General features: G+C 53.3%; 2 protein-coding genes across 3 annotated transcripts in view; both read left to right on the top strand.

Moving 5' to 3' along the window:
• ZC3H3 (zinc finger CCCH-type containing 3) overlaps nt 1-16,325 on the top strand; it is a 135,857-nt gene extending 119,532 nt beyond the window's left edge. For both annotated transcript variants that reach the window (XM_042036524.1, XM_042036525.1), the window contains 4 exons: nt 4,100-4,278; nt 5,835-6,043; nt 14,765-14,842; nt 15,015-16,325. In XM_042036524.1, coding sequence (XP_041892458.1) covers nt 4,100-4,278; nt 5,835-6,043; nt 14,765-14,842; nt 15,015-15,046 — 498 coding nt within the window. In that variant the 3' untranslated portion in view covers nt 15,047-16,325. The remainder of the gene's footprint in view (nt 1-4,099; nt 4,279-5,834; nt 6,044-14,764; nt 14,843-15,014) is intronic.
• A 3,766-nt stretch (nt 16,326-20,091) lies between these two features.
• Nucleotides 20,092-22,323, top strand: MAFA (MAF bZIP transcription factor A). Its single transcript, XM_042036390.1, has one exon. It carries the CDS (start codon nt 20,092-20,094, stop codon nt 20,956-20,958), a length of 867 nt encoding a protein of 288 aa, XP_041892324.1. The 3' UTR covers nt 20,959-22,323.
• The last annotated feature ends 4,438 nt before the right edge of the window (nt 22,324-26,761 follow it).

Below are 26,761 nucleotides of genomic sequence, written 5' to 3'. Positions count from 1 at the left end.
GATTTTAATGCTCCTCTTCCCCTGAAGGTCTGGTTGGTGGGACTTGTGTCCATCATGATGGACAGAGGGATGGACGTGGATCTCAAGGAGATGGGAAGATGCTCCAGCAGTTGGTCATCTCTTCATAGAATCACAGAGTATTCTGAGTTGGAAGGGACCCACAAGGATCGTCAAAGTCCAACCCTTGTCACCTGCTGTCCCCCAGCACTGGGAAAGGAGCGGGGGATGAGATTAAGCCTGGAGATACTTGAGAAGTTCAGCCTGGGCAAACTGCTGCCCAGGAGCCAGGAATGCCAGGCTGGATGGGATCTCTCCTCCCCACCCCATACCGTCAGTGGGTGGTTGTTGGTTGGCCCAGTGACCTAGCTGCACCTTCCTCCCACCCTGCATCCCCTCCTGCCAAGCTTGTTCATGGAAAATGTTCATTAAATCATTCCCAAGACTGAGCCAGGACTTTCCACCAGTTGCTGCCTCCTCCTTTGCCAGCTCCGTGCTAAAGAAGGCTGGGCCCTGCAAACTTCCTCATCCCTGTCTCACTCTTGGAGCACGTTGGGCCCCGTTGGACCATTTAAGGCCTTGTTGATCCTTGACAGCACCTGGAATTTCACCCAAAGCTGCCTTGGCAGCCAGGGAGGAGTCCTGGACACGGGATTTGCCAGCTGGGCACCATCCCAATCCCAGGCACCGGACAGGCTGTGGGGGGAACCGCACAGCGGGGAGTCCTGCATTGGGACATACCCATGGGATGCTGGCGTCCTCGTCAGCACCTGGTGGAGCTGGACTGGGGTGAGATTTCTCCGCGTGGCTTTTTAGGGATTCTGTGGGGTTTTCTCATCTCTCTGGTGGAAGGGACCAGACTTTTTTCCCTTTTTATGGCCCAACCTGTGGTCTGGCGGGGGTCCCAGGGGGGTATAATTAGCCACCCCAACAGGTGGCAGGGATCAGATGGCCCCCAGCACCACCCCACAGCCCCGCTGAGCTTTGCCCCGGCTGACGCGTGGCCGGTGGCAGAATTCCCTACGGAAGCCCAACCGCAGCACGTTGGATCTGGCAGGAGCAGGAGAGCTCCTGTAAATAAACAGAAGGGACTTTTCCAGCCTCCGGAGGCTATTCCAGCCTCACTATCCCAGCCCTGGGACAACGGGGATGGATGGGGTGTTATGGAAGAAGAGCCGGAGCGCCGGGAATGGCGGGAATGGTGTGGAAAAGTCATTAGAAACCCGATCTGGGGACACGGCCCTGGGATTAGTCTCACACGTTTTGTTTTCTTTATTAAGTATCTTTTTGCCATGGAGCCAATAAACATGGGCTGCTCCAAGGATTCACTTGGAGGTCGGGGCTGGGGAGAGCACTGGGGAGGTAGCACATCCTGATCCCGGTGCCCAGCCAGGATCATGGCACTGTCCCACCCCGCAGGGATTTGTAATCGGTGTCCCACTGGGAAGGAACAGCCGCGTTTCTTGGCCTTTTCCCAAAATAACATCATTCCTCGGTGTAGCACTGATGCATCTCTGTGGCTTTTTGAGGTCAGGGCTCTTTTTTCCTGCTCTCCTTTCCAAGTCCATTTTGTGCTGGAAACCCCTGTACAGAAGAGGATTTCACATCCTTTTCAGGGATCATCCTGAGCAGAGCCAGGATTTGGACTTGATGATCTTTGGGAATCCCTTTCAGCTCAGGACTTTCTGTGATTCTGTGATTCCAGGACCCGGCATCAAGGGCCTGCCCACCCCCACAACCCTGTGCCCTTCCAGGTGGGCTTGGAAGCTCTGCCCCCACATTCATCCCAGTCTTCAATCCCTAATGGGCTGTTCCTTTATTTTTTTCTCTTCTTTAATTTTGTTCCATTTATTTTAAAAGGATTGAGGGATTTGCTTTTCTGCTTGCTAATATTTTGGGAGAAATTCCTGTGTTTGAATTCCTGTCCAGTCACTGCCATTTCCAAGTGTTTTTCTTTGGTCCAGGATGTATCCTGTCTGCAGGTGAAGTGGGAAAATGAAGAAAATATCCTTTGGAGCCAGGCTGGGAGAGCTGGGAATGTCCAGCCTGGAGAAAAGAAGGCTCCAGGGAGAACACAGAGCCTCTTCCAGTGTCTAAAGGGGCTCCAAGAGAGCTGGAGAAAGACTTTGGACAAAGGCCTGGAGGGACAGGACACAGGGAATGGCTTCCCACTGCCAGAGGGCAGGGATAGATGGGATATTGGGAAGAAATTTTTCCCTGTGAAGCTGGTGAGGCCCTGGACTGGAATTCCCAGAGAATCTGTGGTTGCCCCATCCCTGGAAGTGTCCAAGTCCAGGTTGGGTGGGGCTTGGAGCAACCTGGGACAGTGGAAGGTGTCCCTGCCCATGGCAGGAGGTTGGAATTCAATGATTTCTAAGTCCCTTCCAACCCAAACTCTTCCATGATTCCGTGTTCCTATGAAACACAGGATTTGGGAGTAATGGCAAAGCCAGGCACTGTTCAGACCTGACTCTACGTCCAGGTTGCCCGTTGGTTGTGTAGTTACTCCTATTCCAGCTCCTTGAAATAGAAGTGGAAAATCATAGGAATGGGGGTTTTAAATGGATTTTTTGTGGAAAAGCAGCGCTATCACTGCACTGTCCCCCCCATCGAGCCCATATCCGTGTGTCCGTGTGGATCCCAGCCCTCCTGCTGCTCAGCACCATCCCCAACCTCCAGCACACGAGCTCCTTACTGCGCTGCCCACTTCAGCGCTCGGCCCCGGGCAATGGAGCTGCCGAATCCTTCTGCTTTTCAAGGAGAGAGCTCAGCAGGGATCCCGCTTAATCCCAAAGGTCAGCACGGGGAGCGGCTCCTGTGTCCCCAAAGTCAAGTTGCATTAAAAGGGCAGGAACTGACCTCCATCCTGCATTGTGGGGAAGATGGATTTTTATAAACAGGCCAGAATGGTGGTGCTGAAACCCTCCCTGTGTTTCTTTTCCCATGGATTTATCTCATTTTTCCCAAAATTTGAGTATCTGTAGCACAGAGAAATTGGATGCGTGGGTATCTGAATGTGGAAGGACCAATGTTTCTCGTGGAGAAGGTCAGCAAGGGAATGGATGTTGGAGTTGGGAATTCTTGGTTGTGCCATGTGTGTTGGTTTGAGTCTCTCCATGGATGTCATGGCATGGTCCAAAAGCCAGACTGGGTGGGATGAAGCATCCTGGGTGGGAATGGGTCCACATGGGACTTAGAGGGGTCCAGGACCTGCTGCCACCCTTCATCCCTTGGGGTATGCTGGGATGAGCTCTGTGGATTGCTGGGAACAGAGATTTCTTTTTCCTTCCTCCCACTGACATTCCCAGCCTACCCAGATAGAAACCCCAGCTGAAGACATCTCCTCTTCCCTGCCTGCATCTCTTCCTGCCTTTCCCACTGCCAAAAAGTGCCATTTCTGAGCAGAAATCGTTGTGGGAAGCTCTGGGACACTGATGACACCTCGCTCCCACCAGCAGCGCCGGTGCCTGCTGGGAGCTGCCAAAGTCCAGAGCTGGAAGTGTAGGAGCAGTTTCAGGGATGAACATCTCGATGCTGTTGTTTTGACAGCCCCCTTCCATGGCCACGCTGAGCTTCCTTGGATGGGAGAGCATCAGTCAAACCTTGGGAAGAGCAGGTTGAGCTCCAGCCCTCATCCATCTTCCTCAGAAGGGTGGTCCAGGCAGCAATCCCAAAATAAGTCCTAAAAGGATTTTGTTCCTGCTCTTCCCTGCTCTTTTCCAAGTCCCAGGTATGTCTGGAACAAGAAAACGCTGTGTCCTCTCCAAAACCATCTTCTCCAGCCCAGTTAACCTCCTTGGGATCTCCCAGCACCACTGCTGTGGGGGTAAATCATTGTTCTTAAGGCTTTGGTGGTTTGAAGCCGTAAAATCAAGCACTGGGAAAAACCGTGGGCGAGTGTGGAATGTCCCAGAGTAGAAAATTATATTTAGTAGTGTTTTTTCGTGGAATATTGTTTTGATGCGGAGAAGAAAACACCAACACATCCCTCTCTCCCTTTAGCAAGGTGGTGGTGCCACCTGAAGGAGCTCAGCTGTGGATTCCTGTGCTCCCACAGGGTTTTCCCTGCCTTTTCCAACTCCCCTTCCTCTTTCCCTGGCAGTGCAAGAAGAAGCACACGCTGGTTTGTCCCGACTTTGCCAAGAAAGGCATCTGTCCCAAGGGTGTGCGGTGCAAACTCCTGCACCCCCAGAAGAGACGTCACCCACAGCAGGTTGGAGATGATGGAGACCACAACAACCCCCCTTCCAAGTGGAGACGGATCCAGGAGGTGTCGGGCAGGTAGGAAAGAGCTCATTTTGCTTCTTTCAACACTTTTCTTCCCAATCTGCGCCAGATTTTTCCTCTTCCAGGTGTGTTCCATCTGTGTCCTGGTTTAGTTTAAGATCTTGTTGATGTGGGTCACTGCGATGCTTCCTGATGGAGCCACGCTTGGGATGGGCAGTGTCCATGCTTGAGGAAGAGCTGATGGAAAGAGTGGATTCACCCTTAGGAATGTGCCGTCCAGGGCTTTGGCACCTCCAAGTATCTCCGAGGCTTTTGTAGACCTTCCTCTAGGAGATGGAGGAGCCCTGATGGAGATTCCACTGCTGGAAGTGGGTCCAGGTTATCCGCAGTGATGTGGGAAACTGGAAAACATCATCATCCCTCTTCCTTATGTCCATGTTGGAGAGCAGAGCTGAGCCCTCTCCATGGCATGGAGGCACTGGAGAATCAGAAATGGGAGTGGACATGGAGATAAGAGGCTTAGGAAAAATTTGGTGCCGGGCTGGGCCCTTGGTTAATCCTTGGAAGCTCTCTGAGCTCTCCCTGATGTTTTTGGGTGCCAGGGTGGAGCTGCAGGTTGATGATGGATGTGTTGATCCTCATCCTCACAGGGAGATGGATTTTCCTAAGCTTGGCATATCCTCTGCCCTCACTCCCAAGTCCTGCCTGCAGGACAACTATATCCCAATGGAAGTAAAATTAAAAGCCAAACGGAAATTTGGTTTTAAAAGCCAAAATCTCCAAGTCCTGCTCAGAAGGAGGGAGGAGAAAGGATCGATTTGGGTGCTTGGCTTCTCTGTGGCTTTTTGCAGCGGGAGGTGGGAGTGAAGGTGGGATGGAAAGGGATGGACCTGGGAGCTTTGTGAGGCTGGTCCATGCTCCTGGAATTCTCCATGGTCTGGGCCTGGGCCTCATCCTGGCCCTGCCTTGTAAGGTAGCAGAGGGGGACGAGCAGCTCCGCGGGTTCTCCGAACTTATCCCGGGTGACAGAAGGGCCTTGGAATGACACCCAGCTCACGTTCACGGTGTGAACGAAGTGTAAAATAGCTCCTTGCTCTTTTTAGGGAAGGAGGAATGAGCTCAGGCCTGGCTGGTTGGGAGGCTCCTGGCGTCCTCTGCTGGGAAGGGAGCACGCCCCGGCTTGGAAGCTGCTCCAGAGGGTTTTTTTTTCCTTTATTGGCACCGTCATGGGAGATGTCAAAGGAGCTGGAGTGTCAAGTTAGCTTGGGAGAGAGTGGCAGGGCTGGGAATGAGCCAAGCCCAGCAGGACATCTCCCCACGCCCTCCATCTCCCCTTCCCTCTGCTCAATCCCAAACAGGAGCCCAGCACCTCCACAAGAATCTGAGGAGCTGGGAACCTTGCAGGGAAGTGCAGGACAGAGAATCCAGCTGGGGAGGGAGAAACTCTGGCTGAATCCGTGCTGGCTCCAGGGAAGTCAGGGATACGGCATGGCCTTGGATGGAGACCTGGGAGCTCCAAGGCTCTTCCATTGCATGTGATGCCATGCCCAGCATTGCCAAGCGAGATTGTTCTACTTTTCCTTATTGTTTTTCCCATCTGCCCCCTGCAGGAATGATCCAGCTCATCTCCAGGATGATGGGGAAATTCCCGGACCCTCCAGTGCGGAGCAAGAGGTGAAGTTTTTGAAAGAGGAGGACCCCAAGCCAAGCAGCTGCCTGCAAAAGCTGCCATCCTTCATCTCCCTCCGATCCCCGGAATCTCCCAGTTCCCAGGGCTGCAAAGGGGAGAGGGATGAGGACGAGCCAGAGGATGAGCCAGGTAGGAATCACATCCTCTGCTTGGAGCTGCTCTGGTTTTCCAAGAAAAAATGTTATTCCCTGCTGCTCTTCATGGATTTTGGTGGGATCTGTGTTCCTTGGGAGTCACCAAATCAGTTAAGACTGGGAACCCAAACTAGGATGGCAGTCAGGATTCCCATCTGGGCACAAATCTGTCTCTGTTCCCAAAAACTGTGCGTGAGGACTTTTTCCGCTTATTTTATCAACTCCTTCCTTATCCGATGATGAATCTGGTCTCATTTCCATGGTGGAATCACAGCGCTGCCCTACAGGGAAGGTGTTTAGTGGGATGCAGGGATGCTCTGCCTCTGGTGGACCTCTGGACCATCCATCATATCTGTTTCCCAGCAGGAAATAGCTTGGAAGCTTTCCAATAAAAACATTCCAGTGGGAGGTGGAATGGAGTGTTTGCAGATTGGAAGTTTGAGGGAAGAGCTGTGTTAGGCTGGGGTTATCTACTTTGGAAGTCAGTAAAATTTTTGGAAAATGCTGTTTAGGATGAGCAGAACTTTTTAGGAATTCCTAAAAAGAGAGCAAGCGGCTTCTCCTCCGATGTTTTCCTTGGTTCCTCCTCTTCTAATTCAGCTCCTCTGCAGGAAAATCCTTTAATCACCAGTAAGGGATGGGATTTTTGGGTGCTCCAGGGATGTACCCCCAGGAGCAGAGGTGATGGAGATGTCAAGAGTGGGATTGTGCCTGGTTCTTCCCAGCTCTGAGTGGGAGGTTTTTGGCTGGACGATGCTCCACACTTCCCTTTTTCCCTCCCATCCTTCTCCAGAGGGATGCACAGCTTCCTCATCTCTGGAGCACCATCCTGGAATGGTCTCAGAAATCACAATATTTTGTGGGAGTAATGATGAAATTCCTGTTGCCAGCTTGTCTGGCGCAAGGTGTAGCTCAGTGTGAGCCCTTCCCATCTTTGATCCCTGCTTTCCATGCAGCTGGAGCAGGATCCTGCTGGGATAAGGGATGAATTCCATTGCAAAAGCCAGGCTGGACCATTTGCAGGATCATCCATAAAGATCTGGAAAGCTCTGCCTGGCTCAGCCGCTTCAAGCCAGGGAGGGCTGAGATGCCTTAACACTGTCGGAAAGAGAATTCCCAGGATTAACAACATATTCCCAAAGTCACAGACGAGCGCGGGCACTGTTGAACCACAGTGTGGGGGAGAGAGCGAGGGGCCCATTCCGGCTGGGAATGCTCCTCTCTGCAACACGGAGGGAAACACTCAGCTTCCCTTTCCAGGGATTTCTTGTCCCCTCCTTCCTTTTCCTTGGCCCTGGTTCAACTCCCTTTTGATCTTGGGAAGTGTTCCCAAAGCAGTGGCTTAATTGGGGTTTTTAGCTCCATGATGAAGTCGGAGCAGTTAATCCATGGACAAGAAGGCTGTTGAAATGCCTTGGAATACACTCGGCAGCCTGGAGTAACTCGGGAGCAAGGGTATCCTTTTCCTCTTAATTCCGGTGTCTGCATCCAGGGGAGGATGATTTCCCAGCATTTTGGGTGGCAGGATGAGGAGGAGGAGCTGGTCCAGTTGGGAATGTCGGCAGGAAGGCTGGGTGAAGCTGGCAGGTACGAGGTCAGGGCACTCATCCCTCCGTGCTCCTTTGCCCAGGGAAGCTCATGGCATTGGGAAAGCAGATGCTGGGGGATCCATAGGAAAGGAAAACCAGGCAGGAATCACAGACGGCTGTAAAATCATCCGATGATGAAGCAATTTCCCTGCCAAAGCGATGTCGTGCCGACTCTGGACATGGGAATGTTGATCCATGGGTTTGCCCATGCTTGGGTCTCATCTTAATCCCAACTAAGGGATTTGGGGGCACAGCAGCACCCGGGGACCCCCAAATCCAATGGGAGAAGTGGAGCCCTGGCCACCACCCCAAGAGAATGCGGGATGAGGCCGTTGATGCTCCTGAAGGACCAAACACTTTGTGGTGGCTACATCACCTGGACTGGACTCCATGATCCTTGTGGTTACCTTCCAGAATTCCTGCATCCCTTCAGAATATTCGGTGATTCTGAGATTGAGTTTGGAGCTGAGCGGGCGGTCAGGATGAGTCCTTGGGTAGCTCTAGGAAGTAGCCGGAGTCTGGGGTGGGATTTGGGGAACTGTGCCAGCAATAACGTTGGGTTTGTGCTCGTGAAGCCTGAAGCTGACACACAAATTATTGGGATGGTAAATATGGAGGAGGACAGGCTGTTATTAAGGAATGAGCTGAATTCCTTGGTTAAACGGTCACAATTGGAGAAAATGCCTTTTAATCCTGGGAAATGCAGGAGGAATGAAGGAAAACACTGGCTCCAGGCACAGGAGGGATGGGGAGGGGGTCTGGAGATGACCTTTAAGGACCAGCATGAGCAACAGCATCAGCTTGCGGGGTCTCGGTGGGGGTCTGGGCTCGGGATATAGGGAAAGGGGATTGGAAAGGAGGGATGTGGTCTGTGTGCGTGGAGCGGAGCTGCTGTCGTGGTCCCAACCCTCCAGAGGAGCCTGGAAATTTGAGGTCGGAGAAGTAATTTGTTGACAAGGTGGTGATTGGGTAAAGGTTGATCTTGGAGGTCTTTTCCAACCCAGATAATTCCGTGATTCTGTAATTTGAGAGTGTGGTGTTTTCCAAGCATCCTTCAGAAAGCCAATCCGTGCAGCACAGGGAGAGCCAACCGCTCCCAGTCAAACATCCCGAATGGGAAGGGTGGGTTTGGTGGCATCCCATCCTTCACCTTCTGTTATCCACCCAGGAGCCCGGAGCCAGAGGGAGAACAGGCTTCCCTACTCCTCTGACTCCCGTTTTCCAGGTAATGGGCTTTTCCATATTTCACCTTCCAGTTAAATCGCCTGTGCTGGAGCCTAACTGGCCTCCCTGCGCTAATTGCACCAATGCAAACCATTCCAATCGAGTGCTAATTTAATTAGAAAGCACCCATTTTAGTTAATTTGTTCGAGAAGATCACTGCAAACTCCTGGAGAGAACAGATGTTCCCCTCTCCCCCGATGAACATTCCGGGCTTTGTAAATGGCTCCGCTCAGCCTTGTTTAGGAGAGAAAAGAGGATTTTATAGCCGCAAACGACCCTTTCTGTAAACATTTTACAGCTCTCTGCACGTTTGAGTGACGATAAACCCCGAGCAGCTCGGCGGGCTGCAAATTTGGGACCATACGGCCGTCATTTTATTGTCATATTTCACGGTCGTAACGTTAATGGAAGATGCTCGCTCCAGTCTTTTTTAACGGCTCCGCTGAGCACGCTCAACCGCCTCGGCTTCCGAGGAATTCGGGGAGGTGTGGCGGCAGCTTCTGGGTTTGTTTACGGCTTCCAGTTCTGGAGGGATAAGTTTGGGAATGTGGATTTTCGCCTCTTTTCTCGCCGTGGCTGAGAGACAACCCCAACAGGGCACAGAACTGCCACTGCCCCCCTTGGTGGCGGGTCTTGATCCAACCATTCCCAGCTCCAGGAATCAGAGAATATCCCAAATTTGAAGGGACTCACAAGTCCAACTCCTGGTCCTGCACAGCCCAAATTTAATTTATGAGAAAGCCGGTGCTGTCACCCTCCATGTGGATGTGGCCAGTCCCCCTTGGGTCCCGTGGGATCTTCATCGCCTTCAGCATCTCCTTCAGTGTTTCTTCTGCCACCAGATCTTTGCTCAAGAACTCTTTTTGGCAGCCAGGTGAGGCAACCACGCCTTTGATCAGTGCAAGTCCCCTGAGGTCTTCTGCTCCTGTAGGATAAATGATCAGGATATGGACAGGGAGCAGGAAATCTCCATCATTCTTCCTGATGGGACCCATGAGCTCATAAATCAGGAGCCCCAGAAGGACTCTGGGGCAGCTTGGACCTTGGTGGCACCTTCCCAACTCTTCTCCTGGCACTTGGCAGATTTTCCTTGTAACGGAGAGGGTGAAAACGCACCTGGCAGGTGGTGATGGGATGCTCCTGTTGTCACCTGGATCTCCTCCTTGCCTTGGCCGTGTTATCCCACCATAGGTGGATGCTTCTCTCGTCAGCATCCTGGAAAACACGTGCAGGGAAAGTTTAGTTAGGGGAGGATCAGAATTCTTCCGTAACCGAATTAATGACCCCCTAATAAAATTTGGGTAATAAATTAGCAAATTGCATTTGCTAATTCAAACATCCATCGAGCTGCACCCATCCCTCGAGCAGGACAACATGGATCCTTTGAATCCCACTAACAGGCCGGATTCACTTGGATCATTAGCAATTCCATCTTCTCCTCCTGAGTCAGCAGGTCCTTATGGGTCAGAGGCTGTTCTGGTGGGGCCTCTGTAGTGAGGGAGGTTTAGGTTGGTTTCATCCACCTGGAATGTTGGCCTGGTGGATGTCACCAGGGGGATTTCAATGAACGCCAGAATGATTTGGATCAGAAGGCACATTAAAGACCATCTCGTTCCAACCTCCTGTCACGGGCAGGGACATCTTCCACTATCCCAGGTTGCTCCAAGCCCCATCCAACCTGGCCTTGAACACCTCCAGGGATGGGGCAGCCACAACTTCCATGGGCAAGGTTCTGGTGGATCTTGCCCATCCCTCTGCAGCAATGCCTCATAAGTTGCCTCCATCTCTCCATCAATTTTAGCCTGGAGAAAAGGAGACTCCAGGGGAACCTTCTCACTCTCCACAACTCCCTGACAGGAGGTGGAGCCTCGTGGAGGTTGGGCTCTGCTCCCAGGGAATGAGGAACAGGACAAGAGGAAATGGTCTTAAGTTGCACCAGGGGAGGTTCAAGTTGGATATCAGGAAAATTTCTTCATGGAAAGGATTGTCAAGCATTGGAAGGGACTGCCCAGGGAGGTGGTGGAGTCCCCATCCCTGGAGCAGTCCAAGGAATGACTGGATGTGGTACTCAGGGCTCTGGTCTGGTGACTCGGTGGGGATTGGTCACAGGTTGGACTTGATGATCTTGGAGGTCTTTTCCAACCTTAATGATTCTGTGGTCCTTCCATCTCCATCCCCTGCATCCACCAGACACCTTTAGGCTTGGGATACCTTCAGCCTTTGCTGTGCCGCAGGTGACCCAGCTGTTTTTGGAGGCTGGGGTTGGATCTTCTCATGTCTTGGTGGCTCTGAGAAGCTCCAAAAGCCAGAAACCTAACTTTTATTTAATTTCCTTATTGCAGTGTCCAATTTAGCACCTGCCAAGTCTCGCTCCTTTGCCAGGACTGAAATCTTCCCTATTAATTTTTTGCCCATTTTTTCATGGAATCCTAGAATGACTTGGGTTGGAAGGGATCTTAAGGACCATCTAATTCCCATGGGCAGGGACACCTTCCACTGGGATATTTAGACTCAATTTTTAGGGTCTCATCCACCTGTGGCAGAAGATTTGGGTGGAACAGCAGCAGGATGAGATTTTAGTGCAGGTTGTCACCACGTGGATTTTAGTGCAGGATGGAGCCAAGGAGATCCAACCCTCCCCATCTGCTTTTTCCATATGAAAAATCATTTGTGGAAAATTCTGGGATGTAGCCCTTGCTGCTGGGCTTTCCAACCCATCTTTTGTTGTTGAGTGTTATTTATTTAAAAAAAAAAAAAAAATTATTTTAAAAGGCATCTCCCAGCCCAAGTTTCTCCGGGAGCACTTTGGCTACAAATGGAAAATACCTTTCCAAGGCAGATTCAGCCCCTGGACTCCCCTACCATGTCCTGGAAAGGGTTAAGGGATATTTTTCCGTTGGAAATGAGGAGGAAAAGTGTGTTTGGAGGGAATTTCTCCTCATGGTGTTAAACCTTGAGCATCCAGCAGGAAAATGCTGAGATGGATCTCGGTGCTCCAAGCCTTCCTGGAGGAAGAGGCAGGACAGGATGAAACCCTTTGGTGGCGTCAGGAGAACGATGGAGACCAAACATTCCATCAGGCTGGAGGGTGTTGAGGAAAGGAAGCCAACAAAAATTCCAGTTTTTCTCCTGCTGGATGGCAAAGTTTGGAAAGCTGCAAGGGAGTTTTCTTTCCCTGCATCCCGTTTCTTTGGGACTTGGGGATCTTCCGCCCCTGATGTGGGGCTGCCTTCCACCTCCCCATCTTGTGGAGAAGCCCAATTTTGTAATCCCTCAGGGATCAGGAATGATGAACAGGGGGAGGATTTGGGGCCCAGGCCCAGACCCACCTCCTTTCACCCTTCATCCGAGAGGATTCCCCACCTTGAAATCCCTTTCAATCCCTCTCAGATCAGCATCTGGATGAAACAAATTTGGTTTTAACTTCCCTGCCGGATGCAGCTGGAGCCGCTTGGCTCCGGCTGGGGGAAAACCAGGTTTTATTGAAAAATCTAATGGTGCCACCTGAAGTGTGATTTACTGCACTGTCCACTCCTCGGACTTGATAATATATTTCTATTAGATTTCCTTCTTTTCCCTCTTTTTTCTTGGAGAAGAGTGGCAAGTTTCTCCGTCTGCCTGACACCTTCTTAGGCTTAGGCAAAATAAATGTTGATTTCCATCAGGAGGAAGAGCGCTAGAAGTCCTAATTCTCCGGCAAGCCTGACAAGCTCAGCGAAAACCGCCTGGTTTTCGATGGAAAACTCGTGATCTGGCCTCGGTTCTCCTCCTTTGGAAGCTGTTCAATCATCGGAATGAAAAAGGGGTTGCTTTCGCTAACTAGAAATTATATACCTGGTTCCTTGGAAGATGGATTGCGCCGCTCCCGGAATGCCGGGAAAGGCGGCGGGGGGAGAGAGTGAAGGAGCTGGAGATGCGACCCAAGATTGATCACGCCATTTGCAGGATCTCCCAAGCACAAAACTGGAAAAATATCTTTTCCTTTGCTGGGGTTGGGTGAAGTGACACCCCCATCTGATCCAGGTTTTCCCTCCTGGGGTTATTTTGGGATGTGGTGTTCGCCCATCGGCTGCGCCATCCTTCCTCCATCTCCCTCCATCCAAGGGGAGAAACTGAACCAGTTTAGCCCTCTCACAACCTGTTGTGGGTTTATTTTCTTGTTCTTGCCTCGATTTTTTTGAGGAATCTGTTGGAAATCAAGCATGGATGCTCTGGAAGTATCCTGGCTCCGTGCAGTCAGTACTAAAATCAGGAAGTTAATTACAGTCGATTTAAAAATCACCTTTTTTTTTCTCCCAAAACCAGCAGCAACAACAACAACAAAATCTATATTTCTACTTCTGTAATCATGTTTGCCTTGAGCTGCCTCACGGATATCAGCTATGGAAGTTTTCCCTGGCTCATCCAAAGGGAATTGAGCCGTTCCCACCATTCCTATTGAACTGACACCCTGTTCTGGTGGGACAAGAGTGTGGAGATGCTGATTTTGACCCCTTGAGGTGACAATCGGCCACTCTGGACCCTCATTCCAGCAACCAGGATGGCGTTTGAAAATCCCAGGCTGGAAAAACCACCTGGCTGGATGCCAAAGGGAAAAACTGGGAGGGTGGGGACGTGATGGGTATTTCGCTCCATGCCACTGTTCCCAAAAGCCGGATTCGGCTGCGTTGCTGGTGAGGAATATCCGGATCCGCCGTGTCTGCCTTGCATCCTGCTGATGTATGGGTGTTATATTAAGGGTGGAAAGGTGCTAAATGAGCCCTCTTTATTTTCCATAAATTAACTCGGCAGCAATGAATCACTGCCAGCGTGGCTTCGACTCCCAGCAAGTTTGTTTATCCAAGTTGGAAAGCAAAGGAAAACTCTTGGAGACTCCCCGTTGTTGGGTCCTCACCTGTCCTGCCTCCCCTGCTCAAAAAATGTTCTCCTTTGGGCTCTCAAGGCTGCTCGAAGGTGTCCTTGGTCCCACCTCTGTGTTGGGTCCATTGTTTGGGAAGTGCCATGCGGAATTTTGTGGGAACACAGGCAACAGAACATCTGGAGGGGGTTTGGGCTGGATTCCCTCCATCTTCTCCATGACCTTCTCCACTTCCATTAATCTCAGGTGAAGGGGGACTTTTCCCACTAAACCTCATCATTCAACAAGCTGTGGGTCCTTTTTTTCCTGGGAAACCTCCTTTTTTCCATCCTCGTTCATCTTGGTGGCCAAGTGGCCACCACTTTCCTTCCCACCCATCACTCTGATAGGTGGAACCCCATAACCACCTCTCCAAACCCTTTGGAGAGGGAAAATAGGAGAACCTGCAGAAAGGTGCTTCCAATGTTGTGGTTGAAATGGAGAAGGATTCTACTCTGTCCACCTTGGTCCATGGGATGGTCCTGGACTTGTCCTACAAGGTCACATCCCAGAGGCACTTCATGGCATTTTGGCTCTACATGAGCATCCAGAACCCTCTTTGGACGAAGCACCATATTCCAGCAAGCAGAAGACATCACCTGGAGCATCCTAAAGGGATGCTGGGAATGCTTGGGGGGATGATTGCTGGTGCTCAGCTCTTTCTGGCTCCATCCCACCACCAAAGCAAGTTCTGGTGTTCACTTCGTGCTTCCAGTGGGAAGGGTTGAATCCTTTTTAATTCTCTTTTTCACCCATAACTTGGGAATTTTGCAGCATATTTGCTGCTCTGTGGTGGGAAGTGACCTCTGAGTGCCACTTGTAGGGAGCTGAGGATGCTCAGGGATGTGGGGAATGAGCCACCTCCGTCCTTGACGTGGCCAAGGGGGATGTGAAGCAGAAGAGGAACTTAGGACACTCCTACACCTGCATTCTGAGGGATTTCCAAGGTGACCCGAGCCAACCTCAGCGACTTTCTCCTCTTTTCTTCCTTTCCTTCCCTTCCCAGGCAGCGCCAAACGGAGGAGGATTTTGCCAAGGTCATCCCTGCAGGATTCCGAGAACCCCCATGTGGCGGGTGGCAGAGGTGAGTCCAGTGGGTGCTGCCAGGGTAGAGAACCACCCGCATTCCCGGTTTCCCGGTGCTCATCCCCAGTGCTTTAACCCCTTCCCATGACCAGGCAAGGAGAAGCCTGGGAGTGTCCAGCTGTGTCCCGTCCCCCCCTTCCCACCATCATCATTCCCTTTCCTCCCTCCAGGCAAACGGCTGCAGATCAAGCCCCGGCTGTGAGTCAATCCCGATCCCGTGGCAGCCGACCAGCTCAGGAACCGGAGAGCCAGGGAAAGACCTGGCACCTACCTCAGGATGCCATGTCCAGGCATGGCACCCCCTCCTCCTCTTGCTTTTCCGGGACGTCGTTTGGACGCGGAGTCGTGTGGCAGCGTGGGAATACACCACTCATTCCTGCACGGAAGCAGCTTTGTTTGGAATCTTTGAATTGACCAATAAATGACCTTTTCAGCTGGTTTGTTGAAGGCAAGTCCTGCCACCTCTTTGGATGCTTGTGGGGCTGGGAAGAGCTTCCCATCCGCATCCATGCTCCGGTGCTGTCCTGGCCACGAGGTGACAGGGGGACCTGAGGTGGTTTTACGCCATCAGGTGACATTCCCACATCCAGGTCAGGATGAACTGGGGACAAGTCACCGTGCTGGGATGTAATGGGTGTAAAGCCCCCACAGCCCTGATCCCTCCATTCCAAGAGCCCATCCTGCTCCATCCCCTTGCTTTTGGGAGGAAATTTCTTGGAGCTGAGAGCATCCCGCATGGAAATGTGTTGGGAGCAGTGCTGAGCTCACACTCTGCATTTCGGGGTCTCCCATGGCCCGACCCCCACCTCTCTCTATCTCTGTGGGGGTTTGGGCTCCATTGGGAAACCCAAACCAGCTCTCCAGGGTTTTGGGTTTTTTGGGACTCTCCAAATCCAAGCAGGAGCAGAGTGAAGGGAGAGCATTATGCCACTGGAACAATGGGGTTTTGCATCCATAGGTACAATTTCCAAGGGATTTTGGGGTGGCAGGTGCTGTTCCCCCACACGGATGAGATTTTGGGAGCAGCTCCCTTTGCCAAGAAGTGCTGAGAGCAGGGACAGGCATGCGGGGTGGTGGGATTTGCTTATCCACTGCCCCTCAGGCAAAATCCCATGGGGAAGAGGCATCAGCAGGGATTTGGGAAGAGCTGGGGCTCCCTGGGGATGCAGCATCCAGGTGTGATCAGAGATGGGGTGGGAAATGCCAATGGGCAGTGGCTTTGCCCCCCAAACAGGACCCCACAGGGGGTTTCCCTTCCCCAAGTGACCCCCATGGAGGGGTTTTGTCACCATCCCAAATCCACAACACCCCCCAGGCGCTGGAGGACCAGTGGGTCCCCACCTTGGGATGTCACTTGTGCCCCAGGGTGTGTCCAACGAGTTGATTTTTAATAAAAAACGTCGTGTTTTTCGTTGGTATTAAAATGTCTTTTGTTAACTCCTGTGTTTTGATATGTAAATAAAGAGATTCCTCCCCTGGGACGGAGGAGCCTCCCTGTGGCTTTCCTCTTTTTTCAGCAGTGCGTGAACATTCCATCAAATACCCATCCAGATCCAGTGGAGGACTCACTCCAGTCCCTAAATCCTTGTGTTTTTTAATTATTAAAACTTTTTACCCAGAAACGATGTTTCTTCACATGGTGGTTTCCTGAAAAATCCCATCTAAATTCCCTAAAAACCACCCTGGAGGAGACGGTACTGCTGTGAATCTTCAGGGATGGCCAGTGGTGGCCGGCAGCTTTGGTTTTTCCATGGATCCTTAACGAGGATAATCCTTGTGCTGCACTAATTAAACGAGGCAATGAGCAGCTCCGCTCCGAGCCGTGGCTTCGCTGCCCACCGGCACCGCTGCTCCCTTCCCAGGAAGGATTGGAATTTCCAGCCGGCTGTCATTAAAGCTCTGCTTGGGGGTGATTAATTTCCAAGCAGGGATAAACGCGGCCCCTGGAGAGGTGTCACTGAACTCCGGTGGGTTCTCCCTCTGTCTCCAACATCCTCAATTCCTCAGCTGAGGGCTCCCATGGGATTTATCCATCCTCGCTGTGAAGCCGGGGTGCACGGTTGGGCTTGGGGACCAAGCAAAGACATTCCCTGGGGGTGCCACGGCGGGAAGGTTGGCTCGGGGTGGAGTTTCTGGAGGGCTCCGTAAACATTTCCTGGAAAACCTTCCTGCGGCGGGTGCTGCTGGCACCACTCTTGGTCCCCTGCCGGGGAAGCAGGTGCCGGGTGAACGTCACCAGCCGGGATCGGTTTTCTGTCCGTCATCAGGGTGGCTGTTCCTTGCCCTCCTTCTTCTCCACCTTCTCCTCCTCATCCTCCTCCCAGCCTCTCCATATGATTCCCCCCCCCTGCAACAACTGGGTCATGGGGCAGATGCTGGTGGATCATCACCAAGATGGTCCCACCCTGTCCGTGCAGTGCATCGTGGTGGACACCACCCTCCCATGGGGTGAGGTCACTGTCCCCGAGCCACCAACACCCCAGCTGGGAGCTGTGTGCCATGCAGGGAAACTGAGGCAGCCCCAGGTGGGCACCCGGCCCTGCTCCAAGGGGTGATGGGGCACACGAGCTCTAAAAGGGAAAGGTGACGCCATCCCGCCACCATCCCGAGGCCACCAACCTGGTTATGTCACTTGACCGCCTGTGAGTAAACTTAGCTGACGGGCCCGCCGCGGCGGGGAGGGTTGGGGACATGCCGTGGGCATTTCCTAAAAATACCCCCGGGGGTGTTGCAGGGGAGCCACGGCCCCGTTGGAGCCCGGCCCGGTTCTAATCCCTTGGTGGCTCCTGTCCCAGCGCGGGTGGCAGCTGCTGGTGGGGGCCGGGTGCCCCCAAGGTGGAGCAGCTCTGGGGAGGAGCACAGTGCCAGGGGCAGGGAGGTGGCACCCCATCTTCTCCCAGTGCAGGATCCCGATATCCCACTGCACCGGTGGGATGATGATGGATTTAGGGTCACGCAATGAAGGAAAAAGGGTTAAAACCACTGCACGAAAAGGGTTTTTTGTTGTCCAGTTCTTTGCCCCCTCCTTCAAGTTGTACCCAAGTTTGGGGTCTCCAACGGCGGATCACCAGGGAATGGGGGTCATGTTTAGGGCTTTGCCTGCATCCATGACCCTTCCCTGACTCAATCAGCAGGAGGAAGATGGACCCTCCCCAGAGGGCAGATCCAGCAAAAGCAATAATGTGGGATTTTAATTGCTGGAGTTGCAGCGGGATAAAGGTTTTCATCCTCAAAAAACACCTTTTTTGCATTAATTTGACCCTACGTCTCCAGGATCGATTAGCAGTCGTGGAGGGCAGTGTCCCCTGTCCCTAAGTTCCCAAGCAGCCACTGGGTGGATGAGGGGAATGTCTCCCCCAACATCCCGAGGAGCTGCCTGTGGGATGCAGCCGGGCTGGGATGCAGTGGGACCCAGGATGCATCCTGTGAGTGACAGAGACAATCCTGGACCCCGAGGGGATGAGTGGGTAGGTGTTGCCAGCCTCTGTGGGATGAAGCTGCTCATCCCTTGGGATTAAATGGGACAACTCCATGGTGACTGCCCCGTGCCTCGGTTTCCCTGTCCTGTTCCTCCCCGGCTTCAGCAGCCATGAGGCGGCGGATGGAGCAACGCAGCTGCATCTCAGCCAGGGCCTCATCCAGGGGTGTGATGAGCACCCCCAAAACTCCCTGACCAGCTGCCACTCGGCTCCAGGGACACCTTTTCCAGGTGCTGGGATGGTGGTCCTGGTCCTCCAGCTGGTGACACTCCCAGTCGTGCCAGGTGTGGATGTCACCTGTGCCAGGTGTGGATGTCACCTCTGAAACCAGAGGCAGCACTGGAGCACAGAGGTGCACGTGGCTGCTCCCTGACCACCAACAGCTTATGGGAAAGCCCGAAAATACCAAAATTGTATTTATTTGACTTTCTGAAAGGATGAAAGTGCTTTGGGAAGGATCCTGGGCTGTTCCTGAGGCGGGGAAGGGGCTGCGCTCCAATGTCATCCAGTGGGATGCTGTGATCCCCCAGCGAGGTGACACCAAACCTGATTTAGGCTCAACAATCCTTTTTTTTGATATTTCCCAATTTTGGGGAGTACGAAATTAGGAATTTTGGCTGTTTTTCTCCACTCCACGCTCAGCTCCGGGCGGTGGGTGGCAGATGAAGCCACACATCGGGATGCGGGAGCCGAAAGGGTCCAGGGGGTACCCGGAACATTTCCCCCCTCTCCGGAGATTGACAGCTACCCTGGGGGCGTTGCCATGGGGATATGCAAATCCAAGCGGGCTGTCGGGGCGCTGATAGGCTGGAAGATCTTAGCCCCGCCTTGCTGGGAGGGGCCGTGCCTCGTTTTCCCCGTATAAAAGGCGGCGAGTTCCATTGAGCGCCCGGCGGCGGCGGCGCCGGTCGCGGGCAGGGGCGGGAAGGGGAGCGGCCCCCGCCCCCAGGGCGCCGTGTCCCGGCGGGAGGAGGCGGCAGGAGAAGGCTCGGAGCCCGGGGAGGTGGGGCCGGGGCAGGTGCCAGGGGAGGCAGGAAGGGGCGGGCAGGGCGCTGCCCGCTCCTCGCCATTGGGGACCGGCCGCAGGCAGCGGCGGAGCCCGCCCGGCCCGAGCGCAGAGCCGTGGCGGCCGGAGGAGGGTGCCGGAGGAGGGTCCCGGAGCCCAGCAGCGGAGCCCGGCTGCGCAGCGGAGCCGAGCCCCGACGGAGAGAGGTGGCTGCCCCGCAGCCCCGGCTGGGGATCCCGGAGCCCCGTTCCGGAGCCCGGCTGAACCGCGCCGCAAAGTCCCGTCGGAGGCGAGCACCGGAGCCCGGCTGAGCCCCGCAGCAGAGCCGCGGCGGAGGGTCCCGGAGCCCGGCTGAGCCCCGCAGCAGAGCCCCATCCCGGACGCCGCTGAACCTCCCCGCGAAGTCCCATCGGAGCGTCCCGGAGCGCGGCTGAGCCTCGCAGCGGATCCGGGTCGCAGCGTCCCGGAGCCCCGCTGAACGCCACAGCAGAGCTCCGTCAGAAGGTCCCGTAGCCCGGCTGAATCGCGCCGCAAAGTCCCGTCGGGAGGTCCCGGAGCGCGGCTGAGCCCCGCAGCGGAGCCCCGCGGAGGGTCCCGGAGCCCCGCTGAACCACACCGCAAAGCCCCATCGGAGGGTTCCGGAGCCCGGTCGGGGCAGCCGCTTGCGCCGGAGCCCGCTCGGAGGAGGCTCCCGGAGCCCGCGGGACCCTCGGTGAGCGGCGGTGCCCGGGGGCTCCCCCTCCGGTCCCTCCATGGACTGAGATGGCCTCGGAGCTGGCCATGAGCGCGGAGCTGCCCACGAGCCCCCTCGCCATCGAGTACGTGAACGATTTCGACCTGATGAAGTTTGAGGTGAAGAAGGAGCCGGCGGAGGCGGAGCGGCTGTGCCACCGTCTGCCCGCCGGCTCCCTGTCGTCCACCCCGCTCAGCACGCCCTGCTCCTCCGTGCCTTCCTCGCCCAGCTTCTGCGCTCCCAGCCCAGGTGGGCAACCGGCCCCCGGCCCCCCGGCTACCACCGCCGCTTCCCTGGGCTCCAAACAGCAGCTGGAGGAGCTGTACTGGATGTCGGGTTACCAGCATCACCTCAACCCCGAAGCTCTCAACCTGACGCCGGAGGACGCGGTGGAGGCGTTGATCGGTGCCCCTCACCATCATCATCATCACCACCAAGGGTACGAGCCCTTCCGACCTCAACCCTTCGGGGGTGAGGAGCTGCCGCCGGCCGCCCATCACCATCCCGGCCATCACCATCATCATCATCACCACCTACGCCTGGAGGACCGGTTCTCCGACGATCAGCTGGTGAGTATGTCCGTGCGGGAGCTGAACCGGCAGCTGCGGGGCTTCAGCAAGGAGGAGGTGATCCGCCTCAAGCAGAAGAGGAGGACCTTGAAGAACCGGGGCTACGCTCAATCCTGCCGCTACAAGCGGGTCCAGCAACGGCACATCTTGGAGAACGAGAAATGCCAACTGCAGAGCCAGGTGGAGCAGCTCAAGCAGGAGGTGACCCGCTTGGCCAAGGAAAGGGATCTGTACAAAGAAAAATATGAGAAGTTGGCCGGCCGGGGCTTCCCGAGGGAGCCCTCCCCATCCGCTGCCCCGAAAGCCACCGCTGACTTCTTCATGTGAGCCGGGCTGGTGGGATGGGGTGGGATCCCCTTTTTGTTTTTTTCTTCATGCGGGGGAGAGCAAACCTGCCGCTTATATTAAAAAAAAAAAAATAAAAAAATTATGAAGTCCCCACTGAAATTCTGGGGAGGAGAAGTTGAACTCACTCCCTCCCTCCCTCCCACCACACACCCACCCATCGGGACTCGGGGTGGGGGGTCCCGGGGTGGGGGAGTGGGGGGCAGCCCTGCATGCGGGACGTGTACGGCCACCCGCCCCCCTTCCCGGGAGCATCAGCACCATCCAGGTGGCTTCTCCCCCCCCCGCCCCCGCCCTTTTCCTGCGGGTTTTCCCCTCCATTGGGATTTTTATTCTTCGAGGGGTCCCCACGGATCGGCCGGGGGGGTCCCCGGCAGCGCTGCGCCCTGCCCGGCCCCTCCGCCCACCCCCCATTCCCGGCCGGCAAACCTGAGCCACATTTAACTTATTCACCCTTGTAAATATGTAGAAAATTAGTTCGTTTTTGCCTTTTTTTTTTTTCTCTTCTTTTCTTTTTTTTTCCCTTGAGCCTATATTTTGCTTGGTGATTTACGAGAAAAAGAAAACGAACAAAAAAAAAAAACCAACAAAAAAATGAACAAAAAAACCCTAAAATCCTTTAGAAAAGAGAAAAAAAAATACACGAGTCTTAAAAGTTTGTATGTAATAGCATGCAAATAATATCCGAGTTAATTTAACGATGTTGGGAAGAAGCCGAATGCACTATATACAGGAATCGATTGGGTGAAATAATACTGTTTTATAGAGATTTAAAATTATCTATGCTCTTAAAAATAGTGGGGAGGGGAGGGAGGGGAAGAGGTAACAATTTTAGGGTGACCTGAAAGGCAATATAGTAATATATGGACTGCAAACGGTTGGCTGCTATCTCACTATGCACCAGATTTATTTATTAACCCTCGGGAAACGGAAAAATCTTATTTTAACCTCGATGTTTGGAAAAAAAAAAAAAAAAGGACGGCAAGAAAATGCACATTATTTGTTGTGGAAACAAGAGGAAAAAAAAAGAGGATTAAGAATTCGTGCAATCGTTGGAGCGAAAGCGGGACCGATCCTGCGCGGAGGAGCGGGGCGGGTTTGTTTTGTTTTTTTAAACGAGTTGCTTATTTAAAAAAGGAGAAAAAAAAAACATTAAAAAAACAAATTTTGGGGCGGGGGGGGGGGGGGGGGGGGGCGAAAAAAAAAAGGGTCCTGCGGACAAAGCGAGCTTGGGAGCCTGGTGCATTTTAGGGACTGATCGTGCGAAGCGTTTTTAACGACCTGTTGTTTCGATTTGTGACGGTTTTAATGATGTTGCATCAAGATAAAAACTTATATTCAACTAGAGCCTGGGTCGGGTTTTCTCTCAACTTTGGGGGGGTCCCGCAGCATCGGGGTTTTGTTTGGGGGTTGTTTATGCTTCCCTTTGATTCCCGGGGCGGATGCAAAAGCTTCCCCGAGCTCCCGCTGAGATAAGTCCGGCATTGAGCGTCGCCTCTGCCCCATTGAACTCTGGCTTTTCACTTTTCCTGCCTTTTTGTTTTTTGTTTTTTCCAGCCGGGTTCTGGGTGGTTTTGGTTTTCTTTCCCGGCTGGAGGGTCCTGGAGACCTTCGTCCCTGCAGCTGCTGGAAAGTCACCGGATCCAGTTTGGTCCCAGCTTGTCCGACACCGTCCTGACGAGCCGCTGGCTTGATTTTCAACGGTAATAAATGATTTTTCTTTCCTCTTTTGGCTTCTCCCTCTTGAATTCTTTATTTAAAAAAGGATAAAAAAAAAACCCTTAACAAACCAAGCCCACACCTTCCCCAATCCAAGCTTTTGAGTTGGTTTTTTACTGATTTTGGGGACTGTTTTTAAGGATATTTTTCCCTTTGCCGCAAACCCTGAGCGTGGCTGCAGCTTTTCCTGGACTCAGCGGGACAAATTCCAATGCAACCCTTGGTCCAACATAGTTTTTGGGCATTTTATGTCATTTTTTAATATTTAGGTGTATTTTCTGTCTTATATTTTTGCCCAGGCTCAGCCGTGGCAGGTCCCCAGGCTGTGGCGTGTTCCCTCCTGCCGCTTCCATAAGTCTCTACCGTGCTCATGTAACCCCCCGGCTTCTCCTGGGATTTGTGGGGTGTGCCTGTGACCCCACAACCCTCTAGTCTTACCTCTTCTGCACCCCCAAGCCTCACTCCCCCTTTTCTTCATCTTTTTCCTTCTTTTTGGTGTCTTATTTTGTGACCAGAGGGTTTTTGAGCAGCCTGAGCTCAGCTCAATATTGGACTTGGATTTTGGGATGGGAGCTGGGATGCAAAGAGGGACATTTGTCCCAGGGCTGGACAAAAAGGGGGGTTTGGAAGGTGGTGGATTCACCCCTTATTCCTGCATTTATTTAGATCCAGGGAAGCTTTGCAAACCTGGCTCTAAATAAAATTAACCCGTGCAGCCGCTCGCGGGACATTGCATCCTCCCATTTTTTGGAGGTGAATCACAGCTTCCTGGTGGGTTATTCCCTAATTTTCCTCCCAATATCCCCTTCTCTTGGTGTGTTTGTTTTATTTTTTTTGGGAGAATGCATCCAGCTGCCTGGTTGTGATCAAATAAGGAGAATTTGGGGAGGAAAAGTGTTTGGGGCTGGTGCCTTCCCCAAACCAGCCGAGGGATCTCAGCCCCCGCCATCTGTATCCTCACTCCTGGATCTTCCCATGACCCACGTTCCCGATGGGCACATCCTGGGGGTCACTGCCCCTTTTCCCAGCTGCGCTGGGGCTGGTTGGAGAAGCAGAGCTGACTTCAGGGGCACTGTGGGGTTTTCTGGGAACGCTGTCCCGTGGTCTGTCACCCCAGGACCCAGCACGGTGCCTGCGGGGTGACGGCGCTCACCTCCTGCTCTGGAATCCGTTCTTCACTTCCATGGCAGAGCGAAGGCAGCAATTTAGGATTCCCACTTTTCCCCTTTGCCTCCTCCTTTTTGATTTATAGATTTCATTTTTGGGGGGGCAACAACCTGGGAGGGATCCCGGATTATTTTGGCAATCCAGATATTATCCCTTCCCCTTCATCCCGAAGGGATCCCCAATTCCTTGTGCCACTGTGATTTTTAGTTTTAGTTACCCGCTCATTTATTTTTCCCCCCGAACCCTCCTGGAAATCCCTGGAAATCCCCTAAATAAGGGAATAGCTGAAGCAGGACACAGGGTGTTGCTGCCACCCGTTATCAGTGGTTCTCCATGGGGGACCCTATCCCACAGTTTTTTGGGGAGATTTGAGGGTGGAATTGCACCCTTCTGCCCCTTCATCCTGACTTTCTCCGGGCTCCTGAAGCTCCCAGCTTTCTGGGATTTGGCTTTGCTGAATAAATAATAAAAACTAAAGTGGTTTAAGCCCAAGTTTGGCTGGTTTATGACTCGTCTCCTTTTTGGGGCTGATTCCCCCCCTGCACCCTGGGATCTGGGTGGTCCCAGCTTGGGTTTGCAGAGTTTTTTGGGATGGCTGCAATATTTTCAGGATTGTGTGTGTATTCCAAGGGTGTTGGCGCATGTTTTGGGATGGGGATGAGGTGGGACAGGGTCGTGTGTTCCTGTGTGCCGCAGGACTGCGGCGATCTGCGGGTGCCACCACGTCTGCTGCAGGAGGATGTGTGGCGTTTGGGGTCACTCTGACCTTGTTTCAAAGCTTTTCCCTCATTTTTCCTGATCCCTGAGTGGGGCTGGAGCCTCCTTCTCCATCTTCCTACTGCTTTTTGGGGTCTGCATGGGGTTGCAGGACCTCAGGACACCACCCCCTCCCTCCTGTGAGGATCTGCAGTCCCTCCGCTCCTCATGGGCATCTCCTGCATCCTCAGCTCCATCCTCAGCCTTTTCCAGGGGTGAGAACAGCAGCCCGGTCCAAAGGGCTGCTCCAAGGGCTGCCTGGCACTTGGGATGGGGACATGGGGACAAGCCCTGGGGGTCCCCTCCACGTCCCCCTCCTGCAGAGCTCCTTAACCCCATTTTCAAGCTTTACTTGCCCATCGAAGGCCCCGTGGGCTTTGCTGGGCTGGGAAATGGCTGGAATTCCTCCAGCTTCCCAGCCCGTGGGTTTTCCATGGGGCAGAGGGGTGATTTTGGGGGGATGCTCTCCCCCAAACACAGCAGCACCTTGGAGCACCTTATCCATGGATGCTCAGGATCAGTCACAGTACGTGGCAAAGCCCCCCTGCACTCCTGCTGGGTGCTCTGTGCCACCTCCAAGCAGGAATTACCGGGATCGCTGGAAACGGGCGGAAAACCACAAGGAGCCGATCAATGCGGCATTTCCAAAGTGTGCCTCGCTCCTTCCTCCTCACTTATTGATGCTCCCACCTGACAGGTTTGTCCCAAAACTGCTCCGGTGTTCCACACAAAACCCAACATCTCCGTAAGGTGAGAACTCCAGTCCTGGAGTTCAATCCCAGGGAAGAAATGGGCTGGGGTGCTGGTCATGGAGGAATTTGGGGTAATGTTCACTTAAAAAGCAGGAATTCATTCGAATCTCAGCCAAATTAATCCTGGACAAAAGAAAAACTTGGATTTGGCTTTGAGCTCGGGGTTGAGCTACTGTGAGCAGTGCCTGGGCTCGGTTTGGAGCTGGAATCTTTTGGCTTGAATGGATCTTTATATTCTGTATTGCCCAGATTTGGAGTTTTGCACATTCCCTCCTTTCCATGCTCCATGCCTGGCTGCCTCCTCAATATTCCCGCATCCCTGGGAGCCAAACACTGCCCTGCTCACTTTATATATAAAAATATATTTATATAAGATAAATTTATCTCCATTTATCACCTTGGTAGAACAGAGCTCTGCCATGGGATCATGGCTTTGGCACTGCACGGCTCATCCTGAAGCCTGGAATTTTTTCCAGCTCTATTCCTTCCCCCAGTTCCATTGATGCCATCCCTAAACTCAGCAGGAGGTGAGGTCCTTCCTGAAAGTCAGGACGTGGAAAACCCCCCTGCATAACACGAACAGGACCACAGCTGGGGTTTTATCCCAAATTCCTTGGGTTTGGGTGGGTTTGCATCACCCAGGGGTGCTGCTGGTGCTGTGGGATTTGTGGATCCTGAATATGGGTATGGGATGCAGGATGCAGGACATTGGATGTGGGATGTAGGTAGTGGGATGCAGGAGGCGGGATGTGAGATGCAGGATTTGGGATAAAGGATATGGGATGCAGGATGCAAGGATACAGGACACTGGGTGTGAGATGCAGATGGTGGGATATAGGGTGCAGGGATGCAAGGATAGAGAATATTGGATGCGGCATAAAGGACATGACAAATAGGATATGAGAATTGGGATGCAGGATATGGGGAATAGGAGATGGGATATGGAATGTGGGATATGGGATGCTCCCTGCAGCAGGGTGTGTGCTGGTTGTCACTGCCCCTTGATCCAGGAGAAACGGGAAGCTCCGGATCATGAGGAGCAAGAAGGAGCCCGACACTGCCCAGCCCACCCTTCCCTGACCGGATAAACTCCATCAAGGATGCAACACCGGCAAATCCCAGCAATTCCAACTCCTAGCCATCGCTGCCCGTGTGTGTGCAGGTGGTGCAATAAAGTAGGTGGGATATGGGATGCGGGATGCAAGCCGTGGGATGCAGGATGCACATCCATGTGTGTGCAGGGAAAACAGCTCCACTGCCAAGTGGGAAACATTCCAGGACAGCGTCAGTCCTCAGATCCGGAGGTGATCAGATCCCACCAGCCCTCTGCTATCCCAGCTGTCTGGGAAGTGCAGCTTTCCTTGGAGTCACCATCCCCAGTGCCTGGGAAT

The sequence above is a fragment of the Corvus kubaryi genome, unplaced genomic scaffold (assembly GCF_017639235.1).
Source record: "Corvus kubaryi isolate FWS band 111438036 unplaced genomic scaffold, C.kubaryi_AGA036_p1.0 37385, whole genome shotgun sequence".
Lineage (NCBI taxonomy): Eukaryota > Metazoa > Chordata > Aves > Passeriformes > Corvidae > Corvus > Corvus kubaryi.
The sequence above is the reverse complement of the archived record's forward strand: the minus strand, read 5'-3'. Positions and strand labels throughout refer to the sequence as shown.

Excerpts from the sequence above, each read along its gene's own strand:
- MAFA (XM_042036390.1), top strand. The coding sequence starts at position 20,092 with ATGGCCTCGGAGCTGGCCATGAGCGCGGAGCTGCCCACGAGCCCCCTC.